This window comes from Narcine bancroftii, chromosome 8 (genome assembly GCF_036971445.1).
Source record: "Narcine bancroftii isolate sNarBan1 chromosome 8, sNarBan1.hap1, whole genome shotgun sequence".
NCBI classification, from domain to species: Eukaryota; Metazoa; Chordata; class Chondrichthyes; order Torpediniformes; family Narcinidae; genus Narcine; species Narcine bancroftii.
Genome location: NC_091476.1, coordinates 133,562,532 through 133,585,657, shown reverse-complemented (window position 1 = coordinate 133,585,657; position 23,126 = coordinate 133,562,532). Strand labels below are relative to the sequence as shown.

Below are 23,126 nucleotides of genomic sequence, written 5' to 3'. Positions count from 1 at the left end.
TGCTGCATAACAACTATTAACACAAAATGTAAGAATTAGCCAGATCCAATTCACATTGTTAACACCTATGGAGCAGATGTATTGAGGCTGTTGCAAGAGCAGAAAATTTACAGTTTAAAGGAGGAGAGAGATGTTCTCAAGGTTGACTTCCTACCTTGATTCAATGTATCCAGATTCCTTATTTAGAATATTCAGAGATTGCAGAAGGAAGAGGGTTTTCAATTTATTTTCAATGGAAGTACAGCTGAGGTCAGTGACATCATGGATAAATGGATGCTTTCATTTGCACAAACCCTAATCCATTTTTTCGAAGTAGAAATTGAAACATATAGACTCTACACTATGGTGCCCAGACTAGTCAAATTTGTGGACATTCTCACAAATTGGTATGTGCAAATAAATCATAGAAAGTTAAAGGGTGAAAATGATATTGAGAATTGTGAAAGAGTTTTGGAAACATTGCTTGCTGTTTTATTTGACATGCTGGCTGATAGCACCCTTTATACCATTTATCACTGAACTCGTGTACCAGAACATAAGGCACCTGGTTGATCAAAGGATAATCAAAGCATTTACTAGCTCATGCTCCCACAAGTAAGGGAATCTGTTATTGATAAACGTATTGAGGCAGCAATCGCCCAAATGCAGTCAATTATTGAGCTCGGAAGAGTGATCCGAGACAGAAAGACCCTTCCTATTAAGTACCCTTTGAAAGAAGTTGTGGTTGTTTACCAGAATTCAAAAGCACAGAAAGAGCTGTTCGATTACAGAGAGGTTGGAATTAGTGTTCTGGAAATGAGTCATGGATCAGCAAACTTCAAAGTTGTCAACATTGCAGAAAATTACCTGCAAAAACTAAAAATTTCTGAAAAACTACAAAGTGATCTTTCTCCAGGAGGTGGAACTGGTCAGTTCAGTGTTGTAACTTTAAATCTTACTGGATTAAAAGAGGAGTGCAGATTATGTGGTTACTAGAGCTTGGTCTACCAATGCAGCCAAAGAAGCAGAGAAATATGGAAAAGTGAATATTGTGCATGCCAAGATTGGTGCTTACAGAACTATTCCTAATCCAACCAATTAGAATTTGAATCCAAATGCCTTTTTTGTTACTATATGTGCCAATGTTCATGGTGTGGAATTCCCCTTTGTCCCTGACATAAAGGGAGCTGTGCCTATCTGTGACTTGTTTTTTAAGTTTTCTTTCAAAGCCAGTGGATGTAATCAAGTTTGGTTTGACTTTTGCTGGTGCTTAGAAAAATATTGGATGTTACGGGGTGACTGAAAATAATCACATTATGGGATTGGTCTCGCAATGGATCTAATATTCTGGGGGTGCTGAAGCAATAGGCCAGAACAGTGCTGTGAAATCAAAGGTGATTTATGATGTAAATGATGATCAAGTGGATTCTGTGTGTCTCTGGCTGATTCAACCTGCAGAAGCACAATGATGAACAACCCAATACACATTGGAATGCAAATAGAGACAGTGTCCTTGAAACAGAATTTCTTGACAAAGCTGCTAAAAATAACATGTTATTGTTAAAAAGCCACAGATCTGTCCGGAGGAATTTAAATTTCCTTGTATAATGCTGTGACAGTGAAAGAAAACTAAAAACTGCCTGACTTTATTTTTGTTGTTTTTGGACCTTATCCCTTGTCCACTACACAGACTTTACTGGTCCAGAGTGGTGGTAAAGATCATTCTTTTCAAGGCTATGTGCTAGTAACCTCTGACCTCTGAAGAATGCAGAAAAAAGATCAACATAATATTAGAATTTACTATATATGATTGTTATTTAAAATTGTGTAATTATTATTTGAGATAATATTTAGGGACTGGTGTAAGAGCCAAAGGCCTATTGTTTATCAATGTTGGTTTGCCTGCAGACATCAACGGCATCCCAGGGTTGCACGCGTTCGGTATCTCCCAGTGCACATGCACTATTGATTTGGGTTGGCGCACATGCAGGGGTTGCGTGCATTTGGGGCAGTTAGTTATCCCGTGTTGACTGGTATGGTGGGATAGACGGTGGGTGAGTAAGGCTCCGATATTTTCTGTTCAACGGTACACGTTGGTTGTTGGACGATACATTTTACATTACTGAAGAGACTGGTCGTTATAGTTAGAAATGTTAGCAAGGACATTATCGTTACCATTACCACATTATGAGTCCTTTTGTGTTCACTAATAAACAATTTAAAATGCATCTGGCCTTTGTTAAAAATTTAATCATATACGTCACAGTAAAGAGCCCACTTTGACTCCGAGTGGCTTTTTTTCTGGATAGTAGTTACTACAGTTATCGTTTCACCCATTTGTTTGAAATTAAAATGTGATTGAACTTTTCAGATCAAATACAGTAGACTCCAATTATCCAAAATCCTCATTTATCCAAAATGTTTTCAGAGCCAAACCGACTGGGGACCTTGGGCCCACGGTGGTGGCAGCAGCGGACCTCAAGTTCTCAGGCAGGAGCGGGACCCTCAGGCTCCTGGCACGAGCGGGGCGTCGGTGGAGAAATTTTCGTGATCGGTGATGTCCAGCATTTTTTTTTTTGGTGAGAATTAAACTTCATTTTAATGCTTAAAAAGCCTTCCCTTGTTGTTTGTTGTTGTTTGAACACTGTTACAAGTGATTTGCTGTTGCTACTGGGCTGTTTTAAAAAATAACCAGTTCTCCAAAAAAATGTATCCAAAATGGGCCCAGTCCTGACCATTTCAGATAATCACAATTCCATTTAGCAGCAGACGAGATTGGTTAATTTTTGTTTTTTCGTTTTCTGCTTCCTCATGAACACAACTTGGGCACGAGGAAACACAAAATTGTTCATAGATATTCAGAACCATCCTCTAAAATTCCCCTTTTGTCCTGTCTACAAAGATCAAGCCTTTGGTCCCAATAAAATGACCCTGAGGGGTTTGTTAAAGGAGTCCTCCTCCCACAGAATTCATTGTCAAGCTGTCAGTTTTACCACTTGCCTCCCAGTATCAACTTGCCTTGCATGTCTATTTATGTTGGAGCTGAGCAGCTGTTTGCCTCCATCAAAATGAAGGAAACAGTGGCCTCAGTGCCAGATCTAATCTGATACAAAGTCAGTGCACTGTTCCCACCATGAGTTGTGGCAATGGCACATCAGGCTCACTCGCTGGAGTTAGGAGAACAATTTGGAAAATACTACAAGTGAGCAATTTCCCCCTTTGCCGTTTCTAAAAATGCAAAAATTGGTTGCAGTTGATCACTGGGCACCAGATAGCAAACACCCCAACCTCCCTTCCTTTGAGGAGTAGCAAAGGAAATCACCCTACGGGACAGCAACCACAGTGGCAAATTAGTAAGGGGCTCTAATGCTAAAGAAGACACAGGCTGTTGGTGACTCGAGGCAAGGAACCTATGCAGGCTGTGGGCAAATGCAGTCAAGAGGCTTGTTTAAGACTCGTTGAAAGGGCACCAGGTTTCAGAGAGATGCGAAAGAGTGCCAAGGATACTGATAGCTTCCTGCTCATATCAATGATTTGGATCTGTAGCTCAGGTTGGCGATGGATTGGACTGAAGGCTCTGTGGCTGTGGGAGAACTGGAGGTGAATCCATGGACACTCAGCAACTCTGGAGGGACTCTCTTTTTCTTTTTTTTCCCCTTGGACTATAAGGGATGCTGGGCAATTTCTTCCTGTTGGCAAATCTTTGTCTGCCTTTTGGTAGATTAAAGGAAATTTTGTGTAATACAGATGTTTAATCTTTTATCCGAAATCCTTGGGACCAGACATTTTCAGAATTTTTTGGACAACGAAATAATATTAAAACAGCAGTACTTTTAAGTAATTGCTGTGGGGGTGGTCCACAGCGACATTGGATGGGGGTGGTAAACAAAGTGAGATAGACCACTCTCTCCCCACTCAAGTCGCGCTGCCTTTCTCTCCTCACTCACCAGCCCAAGCCATGCTGCCGCTCTCTTCCCGAGCCACTCCCTCTGTCAAATACCCTTTAACCATGATGGCTAAAATTCTGCTGGAGGACAATCCTTGTATTTTTAAAACATACAGTAAGATTTCAAACTAAAACTGGCTCAAACTCAGCTTAACACCTGAAAATATACTGCACATGCAATAAAAAATGTTTGTTTTTTTGGTTTTCACAATTTCAGATAAAAGATTACATAACTATATTACATTTTCTGTTCTACTAAATGGCAAGAAAATAATCTTGAATCATTGCATTAAGCCAGCATTTTTCCACTATTTCTCTACAAAGTTCAGCCATGCACAAGTCCAGTTCAACAAGCAAAGTACAGAATTTCTAACTGTATTAGAGGGCGAAGCTGGATTGCAAAAGCAGAATTATTCAGCGAGGGGATGTAAACCACAAGGAAACAATTACTCCAGCCTTGCAATGAGAATAACAGCTCCAATACACTTTGCACAACATTCGCAGCACAGCTAGATTCAAAGGCAATGATACATTTTGGGAAGTTAAACCAAGGCAGGACATACGCAGGTCCCCGGGGAATGTAACAGAACAGAGACACCTGGAAGCACAAGTACACTGAAAGTGTGGACAAGGTGGTGAAGAAGTCATATGGCACACTTGCTTTCAACAGATGGGGCACAGAGTACAAGTGTTAAAACAACACATTACAGCTGCACAACCATGACGTAGGGAGAAGATCAGGCACACGTGCAGATATCTTGACCATATTCCCCCATTTTTCTTCCTACTATTCATACATTTGTTTCATTTATACATTTTGTTGTGAATTTAAACATTTATGAAACAAATAAAACAAGTCAATAACTAAACTTACATGTTACCAGATTGTTTGGTTGCTGTGCTCCTACCTCCTTTACTCTCTTTTGATTTGGAACTCTCAATCTGCAGAAGTAGGAGTATGTAAAGATTAATAATAGGCATAAAGTCTAAAACACTTTTGCTGATCCATGAAACTGAAAAATCAGAGACTGAACAAAGAGAGATGGGACTTGATAATAATACCCATTGCTAAATTAAGATTGAGAGGAAATTTAATAAAGTGTCCACTTTGCACAAAGTGACACCAATACCCCTGAGCACAAAGCCCTCCAAAAGGTAGAGCCCAGAACATTGCAGGCAAAACCCTCCCTACAAATGAGAGCATCTACAGGGAATGCTACTGCCAGAGAGCAGCAGCAATCAACAAAGACCCACACCATCCAGCACACGCTCTGTTCTCACTGCTGCCATCATTAAAGAGGTCTAGGTGCCACAAGACTCACGTCAGCAGGTTCAGGAACAGCTGCTACCCTTTTATCATCAGACTCCTCACAACAAATTCAATCAGGGACTCATTTAAGGACTCATACTTGTGCACTTTATTGATTTTTTTTGCTTTCCCTGTATTGCAGTTTGTTTATATTTGTCATCTGTTTACAGTTCTTTTATTTGCTTACATGTTCACGCTGTGTACAGTTTAGTTTTGCACTACCAATTCATGGTAATTCTGCTACACCCAGAGGAAAAAGGAATCTCAGGGTTGTATGTGATGTCATGTATGTATTCTGGCAATAAATTTGACCTTCACAAAATAATGATAAGGAATTTTCTTTTAAAGAGTAGTCATGCAAGTTCACCATCCCAAGTTGCCCTCAAAATAAGTGAACTGCTGGGTGATTTCAGTAGGTAGTTCAGAATCAAGTACAAAACACAGTGAATATGGATCAATAAGGAAGGCAGATTTCTTTTGCAAATGGACTCAAATAAGCAAGAATTTTTCCATGGAGTCTCAGTTGAATTTTTGTAATGATCTATGATTTTACTTCCCTTTGTACATAATTACTGAAATTAACTTTATCCGGATTTGTAGTGGGTCTTCAATTCTTATTTCACTCACTAAACTACTAAACCTCATCCCTGACAATCAAAATTCCCATCATCCCACTGCAGGTATGATGGAAATACAACATTTCAAACCCTATTTTACACTAACACATGCAAATATTTATCCAAACAAACTCACCGTCTTTTGCCGTGAGTCTTGAAAAATATCAACCTTCCAGATTATTCCCATGCAGTCAGGTGTAAGGCAATCTAAACCCAGAATATCCTGAAACATTTCCAAATAAGTTCAATTTTAAAAGTGAAATAGGTTTACTTTTATCATGACTCCAAGCAGGAATTAAGAACATCTTTAATCAATGATAAATCCACAGACCTGTAGTTTGGTTGGACCCACAGATTCTCAGCCCCTTTCTAACCATTGGTCTCAGTCCAGTATCTTTTCCAAAAAAGTAATTTGATTATATGCAAAACTATGTTTTGCATTCGAGTCCTTCAGAAATTGCTTTCAAACAGAAAAACATTACAAGAGACAATATAATACTAACTTTTTCTATTTTATCTTGAAACTCTTTAATTTTGCAGCGTTTCCAGCAATACAAATGATATTCAATATGGCAATCACAGCTGCAGTGAACTCTGACAAATCCCTGTGGAAACAGAAAGTGCATCTTTAATTTTGTCCTATGAAACTACATAGTTCATAGTATATGAACTATAAGAAAAAATAAAAACAAAATATGCTGGAAATACTCAGCAGATCAATTTGAGGTGAAAACAGAAAATGGAGGTCTATAAAGTAAGCATTGTCCAAAGAGCAGTTCCCAAAATATATGGCATTGACTTTTGTGGCCCCATATAACAGTTACCCTTCTGCAGATGATTACAACACATTTGGCCCATCAACTTGGAAACATTTATACAAGAGCAATCCAGCTAGTCCCATTCAACCATTCATTTACCATGACTCTCAAAATTCTTCCTCTCAACTAGGTAAAAAAACATACCAAAATGCCAGTGGAACTCAGTTGGTCTTTCAGCAACCATAGGAGACAATGAAAGATCAGCTGAGTTTTTGGCCTGAGCCCTTCTTCAAGGAAGAAGCAGAATGAGCCAAAAGCAGGAAGTCTCAGAATTCAGAGGATCTGGCTGGGGGAGGAATCCAGACCAACAAAAGATGTTACTTGGATTTAAGGGGAGAGGTGAGAATTGATCATGTTTGTACAAAAGGAGACAGGGAAAAAGAAAAGAGATACAAAGCAGGGGAAGGTAATGGGGGTTTTAAACGAAAGAGAAGTCAGTACAACTCCAATTATCCAAAATGGTCGGGACCGGTGTTGGTCCTCTATTACAGATTACTGAATTTTTTTGGATAATTGGCCATTTTTTTTAAAATAGCCCAGTATCAACAGAAAATTACTTGTATCAATGTTTAAACAACAAACAAGGTAACGCTTTATAAGCATTAAACTAATGTTTAATTCTCACCAAAAAAATGCTGGCCGCCACCAATCCCCATGTCCCCAACGATCACCAAGACCTCTCAACCGCCGCCGCCAAACCCCAACATGTACCCACTGCTTCCACGAATTATTGGGAAGGGTTCCTGGGCCAGTGGAACGCACACTGGTGAGTCGGCAGGCTTCTGTCCCCCTGTCGACTTGTTCTAGCAGGGGCTATTCCAGCTTCGCGTCCTGATTCTCGATGTTGGAACCCGACACAGACCCCGTCTTCTCCTGTGCGTACACCTCCCCCTACCCCCAAATGCTGCTGACAATCACCAACACCTCTCCACTGAGTTTCCCAAGAGTTCAAGCTCCCACTCCTGCCTGGAAGGTTGCTCTCCTTGATAACGCCAGAACAAGGGATTCTTCTGAGAGAGTGGCACGCAGTTTGAGAGGGAGAACTGGAGAGAAAAGTCGATAGCAGTACATAAAGAAGAAATGGAAAGAGAGAGGGGAAGGAGTTACGTAAATCAAGGATAATCATCATTCTAATTTCATGTTAGGTGAACTTTTGTTTTGAACACGAGTTCAGTTTGGATTTTAAAAATTAGGATAACTTAGGATTTTTCATTGTTTCAGATATCCTCATTTATCCAAAATTTTTCGGAGGCAAACAGACATCTCTTCCAGGTCCAAAACAATTTCAGATAAATGAAGATTTTGGATAATTGGAGATGTATTATATCTACGCTATCTTGTTGGAGGATGCCCAATTGAAAGATGAGCTGGTGTTTCTCCAATTTGCAGGTGGTCTCAGTCTGGCAGTGCATGAGACCATGAACAGATATGTCAGCAAGGGAATGGGATGAAGAATTGAAGTGGGTGGCCACTGGGAGATCCATGCTTTTGCCAAGGTGCTCAACAAAGCGATTTCCCAGTCCGCGCCCAGTATCTCTGATGGTGAGGAGACCACAATGGGGGCAAAAGATGCAGTAAGTGACCCCTGCAAGGACTGTTTGAGGCCCAAAATGGTGACGAGGGGGAGGTGTGGGTGCAAGTGAAGCATCTCCTGTGGTCATGGGGTAGGTACCAAGGGGATGATTGGTGGGGAGGGTAGAGTGGACAAGGGAGTTAAGGAGGGACTGGTCCCTGCAGAAGGCAGAGGAGAATGGAATGTGTCTAGTGGTGCAATCACATAGTTTGTGGTGGAAAAGACAAAGAAAGATATGCTGGATGTGGAGGCTGGTGGGGTGGTAGGTGAGAACAAGAGGATTCCTGTCCTTGTTGTACATGGGGGCGGAGGGGGCCAGGGCAATGTGCGGGTATTGAAGTATATGAGGTGAGGGCCAAGTGATGGTGGTAGAGGGAAAGCCACATTATTTGAAGGAGCATATCTCTGATCATCTGGCATGGAAGTCCTCGTCCTGGGTGCAGATGCAATGGAGATGGAGGAATTGAGAGAATGGAATGGAGTCCATACAGGGGACATAGTGTAAAGAGGTGTAGTCGAGGTAGCTGTGGGAGTTGGCAGGTTTGTAGAAATGTCTGTCGAGAGTTCGTCTCCCAAGATGGAGCCAGAGAGAGATCGAAGAAAGAGAGAATGTTGCGAGAGATGGACAGGTCATTGTTTTTTGCTCATTCTGCTTATTCCTTGAAGAAAGGCTCAGGCCCGAAATGTCATCTTCACTTGGTCCATATTTTTCTCTAACTGCCCCCATTCACCCATTGATTAGATGACTACAACTACTTAATCCCATGGCAACCTTGGCCTCACCCGGTCAGATATTTCCGTCCCCACCTACTCTGCAAATGTAACATTATGACAATTCAAATGAATATAAATTTAGCTGATACACATGCCAGTGAACAAATCAAATTATCCCACCTTGAAGTCAGGATCAGACCTATAAATGTCACGTTTGATATGGGTAGAACAGAATCGATAATGGCAAACAGCATCAGGCCTTGGTGGACACAAACAGTCTTTAAGAAGCGAGTTCAATAGGTCCTAAGTTATAAAATACAACAAAATAATTTGGCACACAAGTCAAAATGAAGTCATACTGGAGGTTATAAAGAACAATTATCTTGTCACAGAAGAAATTTCTGCTCAGGACACTTCAATGTACATTCCTTTTTAATTAGACACATAGACACTAGCTGAGAATTACTTCCTGTAGGAAACATTTAATTCAACACATTTATTCTTAGAAAGAAAACTACTTTTATCCCCCGACATATGCCAATTTGATTTGTTCTAGTCAACTCATACTCTAGAGTCAATGAAGGAATTCAGACATCAATGATGCCATCAGACCATCCTTATTATTGGAGGGTTTGTTGCTGGTTATGACATGTAGTAGTTCAGTGAAGTAACAGACTCTGGGGTGAAATCTGGTTATGGCCCAACCAGTGATTCAACCAGTGATTGACAGTCCTTAACAGCATTAATTGTGAGAGTTGTTGATACCCATTTTGTCCCTTTTTCAATTTGGCTCACTGATAATGTCTCAAAGGTCAATCCTGGGACAAGAGGGTGTGATGAGATAAACAAGCTTGTATTGCTGCCTTATTCCAATTAATGGAAATGTATTTATTCTGAAAAGACAGTAATCCCAATAATTAACAATGGTTGCTTCAGGAAACTGTCTGTGTATTCAATGAATTGATTTATGAAAGTGGTAGGCATCACTGGACCTCACTCATCTCCTAAATCTTTCAGTTGTTGGCTCCTTGTGCCACAACCTGGAAACCGCTTCAGCTAGCGGGCGAAAACAAGTGAGGGGGTGGTGTCATTACTACACCAGTAGGTGATCATCTCAACGGCAGAGCAGGCGGAAGAAGAGATATCTCCCAACAGCTGCAGATGAGGATGCCCAACAATGGGTAGGGAGGCTTGCGAGCACGCCGCAAGAACTGCCATGGACCCTCAACACTCAGAGCTTGTCTCGCTAGTGTGTGAAGCATGGATTCGGTGAACTGTGTGGAAGAAACATCACTGATTCAACAAGCAGAAAGGGAATTCTCAGCAATGCATCGTGGAGCCCTAAGAGGGCAGTGAGACACATGCACAACACTGCTGGCTATCCACTGCATCCTGATGTGTCTCCAACCATTTCGACTATATTTGCCACTGGGTCCAGATAGGCCAGGGCTAGAGAGTGAGGCTGACAACCTGCGCAACTCTCCCTCACTTTAATCCAAGTCAAGCACAAGTCATGACTTTATGACCTATGTCAATTTTAGCCAATAATGGTGAGTGAGTGATTTTTTTTCAATCTGGGTACTCCTTTTTATGGCTCAATAGAATCAAAAAAATTCTATATCTCATTTTTGGCTTTACATGGGAAATTAGCACATGCTGACAATTTGGCCCATCCATACTAGCTCATACCCAATTCAAGCCTCCTCCATTAAAATGAGGAGTAAAGCCCTCCATTGCATTCTCACTCATCTGCTTGTCCATTTTGCCCTTTAAATGGACTTATTCTGTAAAGATCCATATTCACTACATTTCCTTCCAGCATTTCTCAGTGAGCATCATCACATATTGATAATGGGTAGTCATGCTCTCACCCAATAGTGGAAAAAAATCTTTGCAATCACACTATTAAAACATTTCATTATTTTAAAGATCTCTCCAATGTAATTCATGGCCTATTGCTCAGAGACCCTTTCCTGATATGTATATCTTTGCATTTCTATTATAATTCTAGTAAATATTCTCTGCATCCACTCCAGTGTCTATGTCCTTTCTATAAAGAATCACATTTACTGTACTAAATATTCCAGCTGAGGTACAATAAAGCATATTTCCCTAACCTTTCAATTCCATGCCTCTGCAAATAAACAAAAGTATTGTACCTAGTTTCCATGTATTATAGCTCTATAACTTTTAAGTGACTGGTACATTTATATGCTCAGATTATTTTATCTACTCTCTTTAAACTCTCAATTGCAATTAAAATGATCTAATCTTCATATAAATTATTTGCATTTTTCAGCATTGAACTTTATTCACCAGTTATTTGCAGTTTCAAGTTTATGAATGTCTTCCTAAAAGAAAAAATAATTCTCAGAATTATTTGTTTCACCCATCTAATTTGTATCAAACACAAGATAATAGTTTTGATTCCAAATCATTCAATTGTTAACAGTAACAATCCTGGTACTGAACTTTGGAATATTGCACTCATTATTCTATTGTAAGAGGCTAACGTTACTCTCATTTTTAGTCTTCTTCCAGAATCACCTATCACTTCATTCTTCTTGATGCCAAAGTCAGTATTCTTTGGCCTTATTTATTTCAAATGTAGCTTGAGTAAACAGTCTATGGACAGGAGTCAATTAATCTTGATCAAGGAATTTGTGCCACAAAGTAGGCCTGAGCAACTGATAATTTTCGAGTCCTGCTCAAGCACGCCCATTCTGTAGTAGTCTATTGAAGAGAAATCTAGTCATAATTCTTAACCATAGGGTCTTGAATTACATGCAACTAGAATACTAGATGCTTAAACAGCTTCAGTTTATTAACTTTCCTAATCATCTGAATTCTCCTCTGTTCACAAAATTCTGGCCAAAAGTATTTGAAATCCCAAAAAGAAAATTGAAGTGGCTATTCTTGGAAATAAGCAGGTCATTATAATTGGTCTCAGGGTCCTTGGGGTTCTGATCACTAGCCAGGTTCTCCCTTGGCACGAGAAGGATTAGGTGCCTATCAATACAAACATAAGTCTAAAGTGACTAGGTACAACCTACTTTTATTGTGAATATTCCATTAGCTCCTTTATACTGATCTGCAAACACCCGTTTCTTCCACCTCCATGCTTATAGCAAATATTACCTTCCAGGAACTCGACTTTGAACAATAACTCTAGATTCAGTTTCTTTCCTACTGTTCTCAGTCTCTTGAAAGAATCTGACTGGCAAAAAAAAAGCACTTGCATATATTTTTATGATATTTTTTCTGATCCCTGCACTATGTTTTTATATATTTCTCCATAAGTTGCACTATGCGAATACTGTTACTTCCTATACCATTGTTTTATTTGTTATTGCACTAACTGATGCATGAGTTGGATGCTTAAATAGCATGCAAAACAAAGCTTTGTACTATATTTCAATACATGTGACAAAACAATTCAATTCCATTTTAATTCCCCAGAAGGCCAAATATAAATGTTCATTTTTATTGATATCATGCCTAGCTGAATTAACATCTCACTCTCCCAGATACTTTTTTTTCCAAAGGAAATTTTCTGCTTCAGAATCGTAGATCAACAAGAGAGCATAAGTTGTTTTATTTCAGAGATGCTTTGTAAACCAGTATATCAAAAGTAGTTTCCCAGAAATTCTAACCATTTAAATATTTTAGGAATTTCTTTGTGTCGCCTGTGTAAACATTGGTGAACAATGTAACCACCCCAAATATATTAAATATCATTCCAACTTTGTACTTTTCTCAGTAATTCTCCTCAAATTATCCATTATCTAGAAAATTTTTTCTCACCTCAGTTTACATACAGGAACACTTTGTGCATCCTATTACTAGGAACATTTAAAAATTCAATTTCATTCAGCATTTACAAGTCATTTTAAGAAAGGAATGCGTCTGAATTGTTCACTTATTGAATGTACTCATTCAACAGCTTAGAGACTCAGGATAGTTTCAGAACAAATGATCGAGGAGCTTGACAAGCCCGCATTGTCATCCCTTACTTTCAGAACACCATCTCTGGTTTCTTCAATTATTGTATCTGTTCCTGGCCAAGTCTGAAAGCTTGGAACTAAATTATTTTCAACCAGCTTCAATGACTTCTCTATAGACGACCTTGCTTCTTTGTATCTGCAAATAAAATGCAACTTTAAATTGACAAAGTAGAAACATCCTTATTATTTTTATATAACAAAACTAATAACACCAGACTACATCTCATATTTCTATATCATCCTAAAATCAACGAAAGCTACATTTTGGTAAGCTTTTTGTTGATACCTGACAATGAAGAACCAAACAGATGAATCAGGCAGAAATTTGGATCTGCTAATCACGTGCAAATTGCTGTGATTCAGTGGACTGGGTACACTCAGCAATAGCCAAAAGGTAAATCTGGAACCCGCTGTAAAATCTGAAGCCTCTGTCACGTTTCCCACTCATTGGAAAACAGCTGAGATTTGGAATAAATTGGACTTCTGAGATTGAAGCAGAAACAAGCTTCACATTGTGGGTGCTCGAGCAGTTGATTTTACACAAGGTTCAATAAATGTTCCTCTTGGGTAGTCTGAAGAAATTGAGGACCACTTGCTTCTTGCTGTTGTGTGAATTTTGAGGTGGCTGATGAGGTCTTTGTGGGTTCAGACTCAAGAGTTCAGGCCCAGAAGAATTTACTGATACTCAAAAAGATGGTGGATTTCTTGAGATGTCGTAATCTCTTTCCACATTCTGCACACCACACACAAGTGCTCAATGCTTTCTTGGGTATTTTTCCTCCATCTTGACTCTCCAATGCCCAAAGATTAAAAAGAGGAATTAAAGACATTACACATTTTCAAGCAGCAAGTGTCGTTTTTTCTAGCCTCCCTGCAATTTCTTGTCATAATGAAGCTCAGAATGGTCAGGATGTTGTTGTAAAGATTAATTAAAAATCATGAGTTCTTCTACCAATGAAGTCAACTTGATTCCACAGTTCTGTGATCTCAGCTGTTTTCCAATGAGTGAGAAACATGACAGAGGCTTCAGATTTTACAGCGGGTTCCAGATTTACCTTTTGGCTATTGCTGAGTGTACCCAGTCCACTGAATCACAGCAATGTGCACTTGATTAGCAGATCCAAATTTCTGGCTGATAAGAACTGTCTAGGATTCACAAATATATCTCTTTTTTTCTTTTCTTTGGCTTGGCTTCGCGGACGAAGATTTATGGAGGGGGTAAAAAGTCCACGTCAGCTGCAGGCTCGTTTGTGGCTGACCAGTCCGATGCGGGACAGGCAGACACGATTGCAGCGGTTGCAAGGGAAAATTGGTTGGTTGGGGTTGGGTGTTGGGTTTTTCCTCCTTTGCCTTTTGTCAGTGAGGTGGGCTCTGCGGTCTTCTTCAAAGGAGGCTGCTGCCCGCCAAACTGTGAGGCGCCAAGATGCACGGTTTGAGGCGTTATCAGCCCACTGGCGGTGGTCAATGTGGCAGGCACCAAGAGATTTCTTTAGGCAGTCCTTGTACCTTTTCTTTGGTGCACCTCTGTCACGGTGGCCAGTGGAGAGCTCGCCATATAATACGATCTTGGGAAGGCGATGGTCCTCCATTCTGGAGACGTGACCCATCCAGCGCAGTGCAGTTGAGCTAAATGATTGTTGATGAGGAAGGTGTCAGGTATGCAGATAATATGACTTGTGCCAGCAGTTGCATGAATGTGCTGGGCACATTAGTCTTGGAGAGGATTTAGATGCTGGAAGAATATGCAAGCTAATGGATTAGGAGGAGTACGCAGCAAGTGCATTGGAACGACTGAAAGGTGCCAATCATTGGTTGTTTGGGACACCCAAGTATATAGTATGCAGCCGTCAGATCATAATCAAGCATTTCCAGAGCCAAATGCAGATTAAGAGGGCGCACCGGACATAATAGTGAATTTAATCACTGATGCCTGCTTTCACTGGGAGTGAAACTTCTCCAATTAAGGTTACATGGAAAGAAAATGAAACCTTTATTTTTGGTCTGGACTGACCAGATTGTCCATTCTTCAGGTGCAAAGATAGTATGATTAACAGGGATTCCTATTAACAGTTCAAAACACCCTAGATTTGACTATGCATTTGGAAATACATAAACAATGTCTTTGTTATACATTTCATAAATTCTATGCTTACCTAATTACCCAATACCCAATTATGAGGTTTCCATTACAAAGGAACTTTTGAGCATGTCGTTGATCAGGAAATTTACTTTGCAGAATTAAAATAAATATATTCAAAGAAAAATCAACATCAATAATAATATTCAATAATATGATATTCAAATACCATCAGAAAACCAGTGTTACTATGTGTTAATCACCAAGAGCTATGAATATCTTTTATGACATATTTGGAAATGAAAACTACAAGACCCAAATTTTAAAATTTGCTTGCATTCGCAGTCAAAACTTGAATATATCCATAGCATAACAAGGGTAGCCAAAGATAAAATAGATAAATGAATTAGTTAGCACAATACTTTTACAATGCCAGCAATCCGGGTTCAAATCTGAAGCTGACTGTTTGTATGTTCTCCCCATGACCTGTACGGGTTTCCTCCACCCTTCAACAAACGTAGAGGAGTGCAGGTTAATTGGTGTATGGGGGGGGGGAAATGCCTCAGGTTCATGGGCCGAATGGGCCTGCAACTGTGCTGGACATTCAAATTTAAATTTAGAAACAATCAGCTTCAACTCAACAAAATGATTATTTTACATGATAAAAGCATGTACCTGTTCCATCTGAGGTGAACCCGGCTTAAACCATAAAATGAGAGACAGTTGAAGTGACTAGAATCTTCATCTTGAAATTCTTCAATAATTTTCTTGAAGTGTTGCTCAGCCTCTAAAAGGTCCTAAGAGCATCAATAAAATTTGGAAATAACTCATGCCTAGCCTTCAAGTTCGTATCATATTCTTTATCAAAAGAAAGCAACATAGTTTAACCTCCAATATTTTATTTACCATACCTTCTTGAATGCTGATTTAAAATTTAGGTTTATCTCATAATTTACTAAAACTATTTATCAAAGCAGCAATTCCAACTATCTTATTGCCTTGCCAAGTAAACTGAGCATTTTATTTCTAAATGGTCATAAGTAAAAATGAGAAATAAAATGAACATAGGACCCAACTCATTGAAATAAATCTTGCCAAATAATCCAATAACATAATTAACAAATTAAATAGTAATTTATTGTGGAAACACCTCCATTCCCCAGTGTTATCCAGCAATCTAATTTAGAACAGTATGTATTAATTTGACACCTTAAATTGCATCACAAACACCAGAACTTTTCACTGCAGAAATAGTAAACAAAAATTATATGAAGCACATAAGGAGATATGGGGCCTGACGGGTGAATCCAAGTGCCCCAATATCAAGTTGAAATTTAAATAGTAGAGGAGTTTTGCTTCACTCTCTGAATTACTGTTCAATCCAAAATTCAAATCTGTTTGCAAAGAAACAGCATTTTTTTTTGTCACCAGTTTTATCCATTCCTCCTCCTATGTGATTGGCACCTCCCTCTGGCAGGCTACTAAAATGGGGTTCCAGGTAAAGTTTGACATCAAAGAAAATCAAATTTTAGCTTGTTTAATTTCTAGCCAAAGGATTTAAAGTCTAGACCATGCCACTTACAGCACAGAATAAATGTCCATACCTGAATTAAATTACAGGTATTTCCTAAAAAGGCCGATCCACAGGCATATTCAATGAGTATGTACTCCATAGTGGTCAAGTTATATACCTATAATGGAAAATCAAATGCAATTAATGAATAATCTAACATCTATCCGACAAGAGATTGCATATGCTGGAAGGTGAAGCAAAAAAAAGGTAGAACAACTCAGTAGGTCAAGATACATTGGTACAAGTGAAAATTTGTCAACATGTCTGGTCAAAATCCACAGTAGGAATGGGAGTGTAGAAGTTAACCAGCATATACAAGTGTCAGGGCAGAGTCTGGTAGGAGAGATGTGGAACCAGGTAAGGGGTGGAATGATGAACCCACATTTGATACGAGAGGCGAGTGTCAAGAAAGCCTCATAGATGATGAGTGGAAACTGATAAGGAAAAAAAATAGGCAGATGGAAGAGGGGACGGGAAGTGTGGAGACACAGGCTAGTAAGTGATATGTAGAATCAGATAAGGGAGTAAGAATGGGCAGCTGGAAGTGTGGAGGAGAGTGAAGAATCACGCGAGGATGGGAAGATAGAAATATGTGGAGGAGAGTGAAGTATCACGCGAGGATGGGAAGATGGAAATATGTGGAGAAGAGTGAAGTATCACGCGAGGATGGGAAGATGGAAATATGTGGAGGAGAGTGAAGTATCACGCGAGGATGGGAAGATGGAAATATGTGGAGGAGAGTGAAGTATCACACGAGGATGGGAAGATGGAAATATGTGGAGAGTGAAGTATCACGCGAGGATGGGAAGATGAAAATATGTGGGCCTTCGGGCTCAGTGGCGTTTCCTCACCTCCCCTGGCACAGCGGAGCTCCCTGATGCCAACTCTGAACCCTCACCTCGGCCTACTACCGCACATTGGACTCCCTGGTGTTTATATATGTGTGGTAGGCCTAGCAGGGGAGGATTTGGAGTCAGGAGTTCCAGTGAATGAGGAGACAGTAGCCCTCTGACTCGCCAGTGAGTGTTTCACTAGTCCAGGAAGCCTCTCCAGGGATCAGCAGCAGTGGTGCATATGTGTCAGGAATCAGCTGTGGTTGGGAGGTCTCAGTGATTGGCAGCAACCAGCATTTTTTTGGTGAAAATTAAACATTATTTTAATGCTTTAAAAGCCTTCCCATGCTGTTTGTTGTTGTCTAAAGATTGATACAAATGATTTTCTGTTCCTACTGGGCTGTTTTTAAAAATTGACCAGTGCTCCGAAAAAGCATTTATCTGACATATGCCCGGTTCCAACCACTTTGGATAATCAGAGTTGTACTTTTTTTCAAAAACTAAATGCAAATTGGAAACCAAGTTCTTTTCCCAGGTTTTTAAACTAATGATGAGGATGATAAAGGTTCATCTGACATGATATAATTTAAATTTTCTAACAGTGAAACTTACTTTCTTTTCTTTGATCAATTTAAGGGCATACAAATAGTTTTCCTGAGCATTCCTAAAATTAGACACCATCAGTGCCTCAGAAGCTTCTTTCAACTTGCATTTCAGCAACCTTTCTTCCACCTGCAATACAAAGAAATTCATCAGTAATTTATAATTATTAAAAAGTAGATCTGGTCTTACAATGAGATTATTCCGGTTTCCCTTTGTCTTCAAAATTGCTGTTCTACATTATCATTAATGCCACAGAAGGCATGATTCAAATCAAACAAACATCAAGATCAGTTGATGAATTAAGTTCAAAATAAGTGACCTTAGAGGATAATTTTGAGGTATTTAAGATAACCTTGTAAATAATCAGAGGTCAGAGGATTATTCTCCTGTTTGTTGAGCCCACTGGATAAGGACGATAAAGCTTTTAAAAATTGCCTTTAGATATCCCACTGTAATAATTATCAATAGCTCCCCACTATAAACTATTCTTGCAGGAGGATTGCAAAACACCACAATTTAAATTACAAACTAATCTCTAATATCATTGAATTATATTGTGTATTTAGTCCAATATTCAATAACTATAGCAATTTGTCTTTCTAGAAAAGAAATTAGAACAATTCTATTTAAAAAATAATTTTGTTTCATTTCAGAAAAATTGAAACAAGAAAGCTTAATCTGATGGATAATTATTTCAAATAATTGCTTTATCCCAGTCCAAGAATCTGAAACACAGAAGCCACTCCAAAGAATAAGTTGGGGATATCAGAAATGATAATGTTCTGTTAAATTAGCAAACAATCTATTTTTTAAAAAAAGTTCTGATTCAAATTTCCAACAAACTGATAGTCAATTTAGTTCTCTACCCAGAACAGACATCACTAATTGAATCTGAACAGGTCAAGAAAAATTTGACCAACCTGTTCAAAAGTGGAAAACAAGTCCAACAATCCTGCAATTCTAAACAATACATTTTATTACAATACCCGTCCTAACTGAAATCTATCCAGTTTCCTGAAATATGTAACCAAATGACTTTATTTGCGTTATTGTTACTATTTGCCATAAAAGGAAAATAAAAATGAGAGAAAACATGAAGCCATATTCATTTTCACAAAATTCCAACACCTCAACACTGATCAATGGAAGAATGATAAAGCACCTCCACTGTGTGTTGACAGACCACCCAGATGGTATGTTTTCCTTCACTTTCTGTTTGACAAACTGCAAATTGCTGTGTCTCATTCTTTTCTTGGTTAAATGGCTTCCCCCTCCCTGGAGACTGTAATAAACTTAACAATCACTAATAAACCAACTCCAGGACCAGCATATAAAGCAATATAAGGAGTTTATTTATCAGCACACAATTTTGTCCTTCAATGTCAATGGGGAAAAAAAATCTATGGTCAAGCAATTAAATTTTTTTTAAAAATCAAGATAAAAAAGTAATATTGAGAAAGGCTTCTTTTTAGGGTAAGCTTATGCCATAATTTTTTTTTTGAAACTTTGATTTGATATGAAGCTTTCCTCTAACAAGGGAGAAAAATAATTGGCATCATTTCAAATGCATTTTCCAAATATGCATTTTTTTGAACTTGCATCTTGTCTTTATATTGTCTGGGTGTATGTGGAGTTCATTATATCATCCACTCCAAGTTTCAAAGATGAATGAAGAATTTGCTCTACACTTTCTGTAAGTATGCTAAATTTCAACATCGTGAATAATATCTTTATAATGAACTAAGCTTTCTTATTCAGATTAATCTCAAGAATAATGCAATTGAAATTATTGTTGCTGTAAATGAATGATAGCTCCTGGTGGTTTAAAGTCCATCTATTAGCAACAATTGGAAATTATTTACAATTATGCACCATATAACCGTTTACAGCACGGAAACAGGCCATGTCGGCCCTTCAAGTCCGTACCGGTTCACTTGAAATCAGATTTGTAATTGTCTGTAAAAATCATAGAAATAGCACAGGCGACAACCATTCAGTCCATTGAGTCCATACTGGCTATAAATTGACTTTTGCTTATCCCAGTTTCACTGGTCATCCATGGCTCCTCCAGATATTCTTTAAATGTGGTTGAGGCTCTCTGCCACCAGCTTTCATTTCAGACATTCCTACTTACAACTTTCACTCATTGAGATGTAGAGACACAGATAATGTGGGCAATGTAATTTCTTCCACAACTACTGAATTCATCACCTCCTTTTGGATGCAACAGAAGCTGCTGTCCCCCTCTTTTTGCTTGATCATGCAACACTCTGCACCCGAGGCCTTCAATGGCAGCAACCTGAACAGCCAGCCATCATTATTCAGTTTATTATTTTTTTATTTCTGTGTGGTAACATTTCCAAAGAGGAGAAACACCCATTTTTGTTTCCTCACATTCAGGTATATTCTTATATCATTTGATCAAAACTCTGATCCTTCCAACCTAACAGCACTCATGGGAACTAGGTCACTACAGCAGGTGTGCAGTGATTCAACAATCATTTTAAGGGGAATTACGATGGACAATAAATTCTTGATTTCCTGGTAACAGACATTCTATAAAATGAGAACAATTTGCAGGTGTTCCAGAAGTGGTTAATATACACTGGTAAATCAAATAATCAGTTGAAAGATAAAATGTCAGTGGTAAAGGCAAAGAAAGTAGACAGTCGATCTTTTTCCCTCAAGTGAAAATCCCAAATACTAGCGGACATGCACTTAAGATAGAATGGGAGGGGAGTTGAAGTTTAAAGGAGATGTGCTACACAAGTATTTTTTAAAAAAGAGAATGGTTGGTGCCTGGAATAGGATTGGTTTGGACCATTGCAAGTTCATAGAACAACACCTCTTAATATGAAGAAAGTGAATGGAGTTTAAGAAGTTGATTACAAACTCCACAGTTAGAAATTACATCTCGAGTATTTACAATAACCTCAGCAGTGGGATTTTTTTTTTAATGTCCTAAAAAGTAATAAATTGTAGCAGACTATGTTGTATTCGGTGCAGCACAATAATAAGTCCTTTGGCCCCCTCGGTCTGTGCAAAGCTTGATGCCAAATTGGACTTCATCTCTGCTCATAACACATGATGCATAACCCTCAAGCATATTCACCTGTCAATCTGGAAGCCTTTTAAAATCCAATACTTACATATTAAGAGGTGTTGTTCGAGTAACTTGCAAGGGCCCAACCAAGCCTTTTTCTGTCTTTTACCCCTAATCAGATTCCTCCTCAGCTCATTTTTCAGTAATATTTGCAGATTTGCTTCACTGAAGGACATAATGGAACCAGATCAAAATCTGTTTATTTTTCTGCATTATCAACACAATTTTTTTCTACCACATATATTTAATTGCTTGAATTAATTCATCAGCGAGCATGGTGGGATTCAAACTCCTAAATCTCAACCATCAGTCCAGGCTGTTCTTACCTTGGTACTCATTTCCAATTTTTGTTCTTCTTGCTGTTCTGTGTTGATGCTACAAGATCTAGGTTGCTTGTTCTCACTATTTACTTGTTCCGTTGCCTTAAGTATTATACCACTGCAATAAACGTAAATGCTTGTTACAAATCAAAATTATTTCAATGGATCATCATGATTCAGGGAGCCACAATTCACTAAAAGTAAATTTTTTTTAATTACAAAAGCTGGTGATATAAAAATGCACTTGAGAGTTACAATTTAATAGATAAATCTTATTTTAAGACTCTCAGATTCATGTTAAAGCATAATGAGAAGCAGAGATTTCTCATCATATATAATATAAACTTCATATTACAATTATTTGAAGGAACAAATCTAAGGACCCTGACCAGACATGATAACTTTATTTCTCTCTCCATTTCTGCTGTCTGACCTGCTGATTATTTCCAGAATTGTCACATTTTCCTGACTTCTACAGCATCTGTGATTTATTACTGAAGGAAATTTCTGGGTTTCATTTAAATTGTTGCAAAGAAATTTCACATCTCTGTATGTGGATAACAAACAAGTCACTCCTGCCCTCAACTCTATTCAATATGACAGGATCAGTCATGGACTGGTGGAAGCACACATGCCCACCTTTTCAACATCCCATCTTTTTTGCTCCCTTTGCCACAACCTATATCCAAATCCCAGTCCCGATTCATTTTCATTGCTTTCTTCCTTCTGGTTTCATCCACTTCTGTATGCACATTCAACCCACCAGCTCCCCTCCTCATCTGGTTCCATCTCTCCTGCAGTGGTTCCCATTGACTTCAACTTATCAGATTCCAAAATTTCAACACCCTCCCTTACAAAAGGATAATTCTGCAACATCAGTTAAAAATCAGGACACCAGAGATGGCAAGGAATTCTTAAAAACATTTTGGATACCTTACCTTTCAAAAGGTAATTGATGTGCTTCAGAGAATAGAGAGACGGAGTTCATGTCCTTTCCAGGATCAGTGGTAGACGATGATCCCATTGACCCAGTACCTGTAGAAGGTATAGAACCATCTTTGCCAGAATCTGTACCGAGAGGTCTTGTACCAATTTCAGGTGGACCTTTTTCTTGATTAATAGAGATGCATGGACCTACTAAATGTTGTTGGTCTTCCCTCAAACTGGAGCCTGATTCTGAATCAGAAGTATGTCCTCCTGATAACATGTTTGATCCATGACCTTGGGTCAATTTGTCAAACCTATCATTTTCAGAGTTGCATGGACCTACTAAATGTTGTTGGTCTTCCCTCAAACTGGAGCCTGATTCTGAATCAGAAGTATGTCCTCCTGATAACATGTTTGATCCATGACCTTGGGTCAATTTGTCAAACCTATCATTCTCAGAGTCAGAGTTGCTCGCGTTGAAATTCAGTGATAAGAAAGGAATCTGAAAAATAAAATCAAGATATTTGAAGGAATAGCTTTAAAAATTTATTCAACTTGTGTACAACTTTAAACTATATTTTACACAATACTCATGAAATCAAAGGAAATTATCTCAAAAAATTAGAGCACAAATTATGAACAAGAATATCTATAAGAAGGTGAGCCAAGGAATGTCAAAATATAACTTAACTCTGACAAGAATGAGGTGTTGCACACAAGTTAAACCAGC

At 38.7% G+C, this 23,126-nt stretch overlaps 1 protein-coding gene across 4 annotated transcripts in view; it reads right to left on the bottom strand.

Moving 5' to 3' along the window:
- LOC138741195 (golgin subfamily B member 1-like) overlaps positions 1 to 23,126 on the bottom strand; it is a 98,614-nt gene that overhangs the window by 39,056 nt on the left and 36,432 nt on the right. For all 4 annotated transcript variants that reach the window (XR_011343378.1, XM_069894911.1, XM_069894910.1 and 1 more), the window contains 10 exons: positions 22,408 to 22,898; positions 21,476 to 21,587; positions 18,056 to 18,175; positions 16,642 to 16,728; positions 15,713 to 15,834; positions 12,970 to 13,096; positions 9,137 to 9,259; positions 6,355 to 6,456; positions 5,988 to 6,074; positions 4,800 to 4,867 (listed from right to left, as the gene is read on the bottom strand). Coding sequence is in view for 3 of the 4 variants with exons in the window: in XM_069894911.1 (XP_069751012.1) it covers positions 4,800 to 4,867; positions 5,988 to 6,074; positions 6,355 to 6,456; positions 9,137 to 9,259; positions 12,970 to 13,096; positions 15,713 to 15,834; positions 16,642 to 16,728; positions 18,056 to 18,175; positions 21,476 to 21,587; positions 22,408 to 22,898 (1,439 nt within the window). In the remaining variant the exon portion in view is untranslated. The remainder of the gene's footprint in view (positions 1 to 4,799; positions 4,868 to 5,987; positions 6,075 to 6,354; positions 6,457 to 9,136; positions 9,260 to 12,969; positions 13,097 to 15,712; positions 15,835 to 16,641; positions 16,729 to 18,055; positions 18,176 to 21,475; positions 21,588 to 22,407; positions 22,899 to 23,126) is intronic.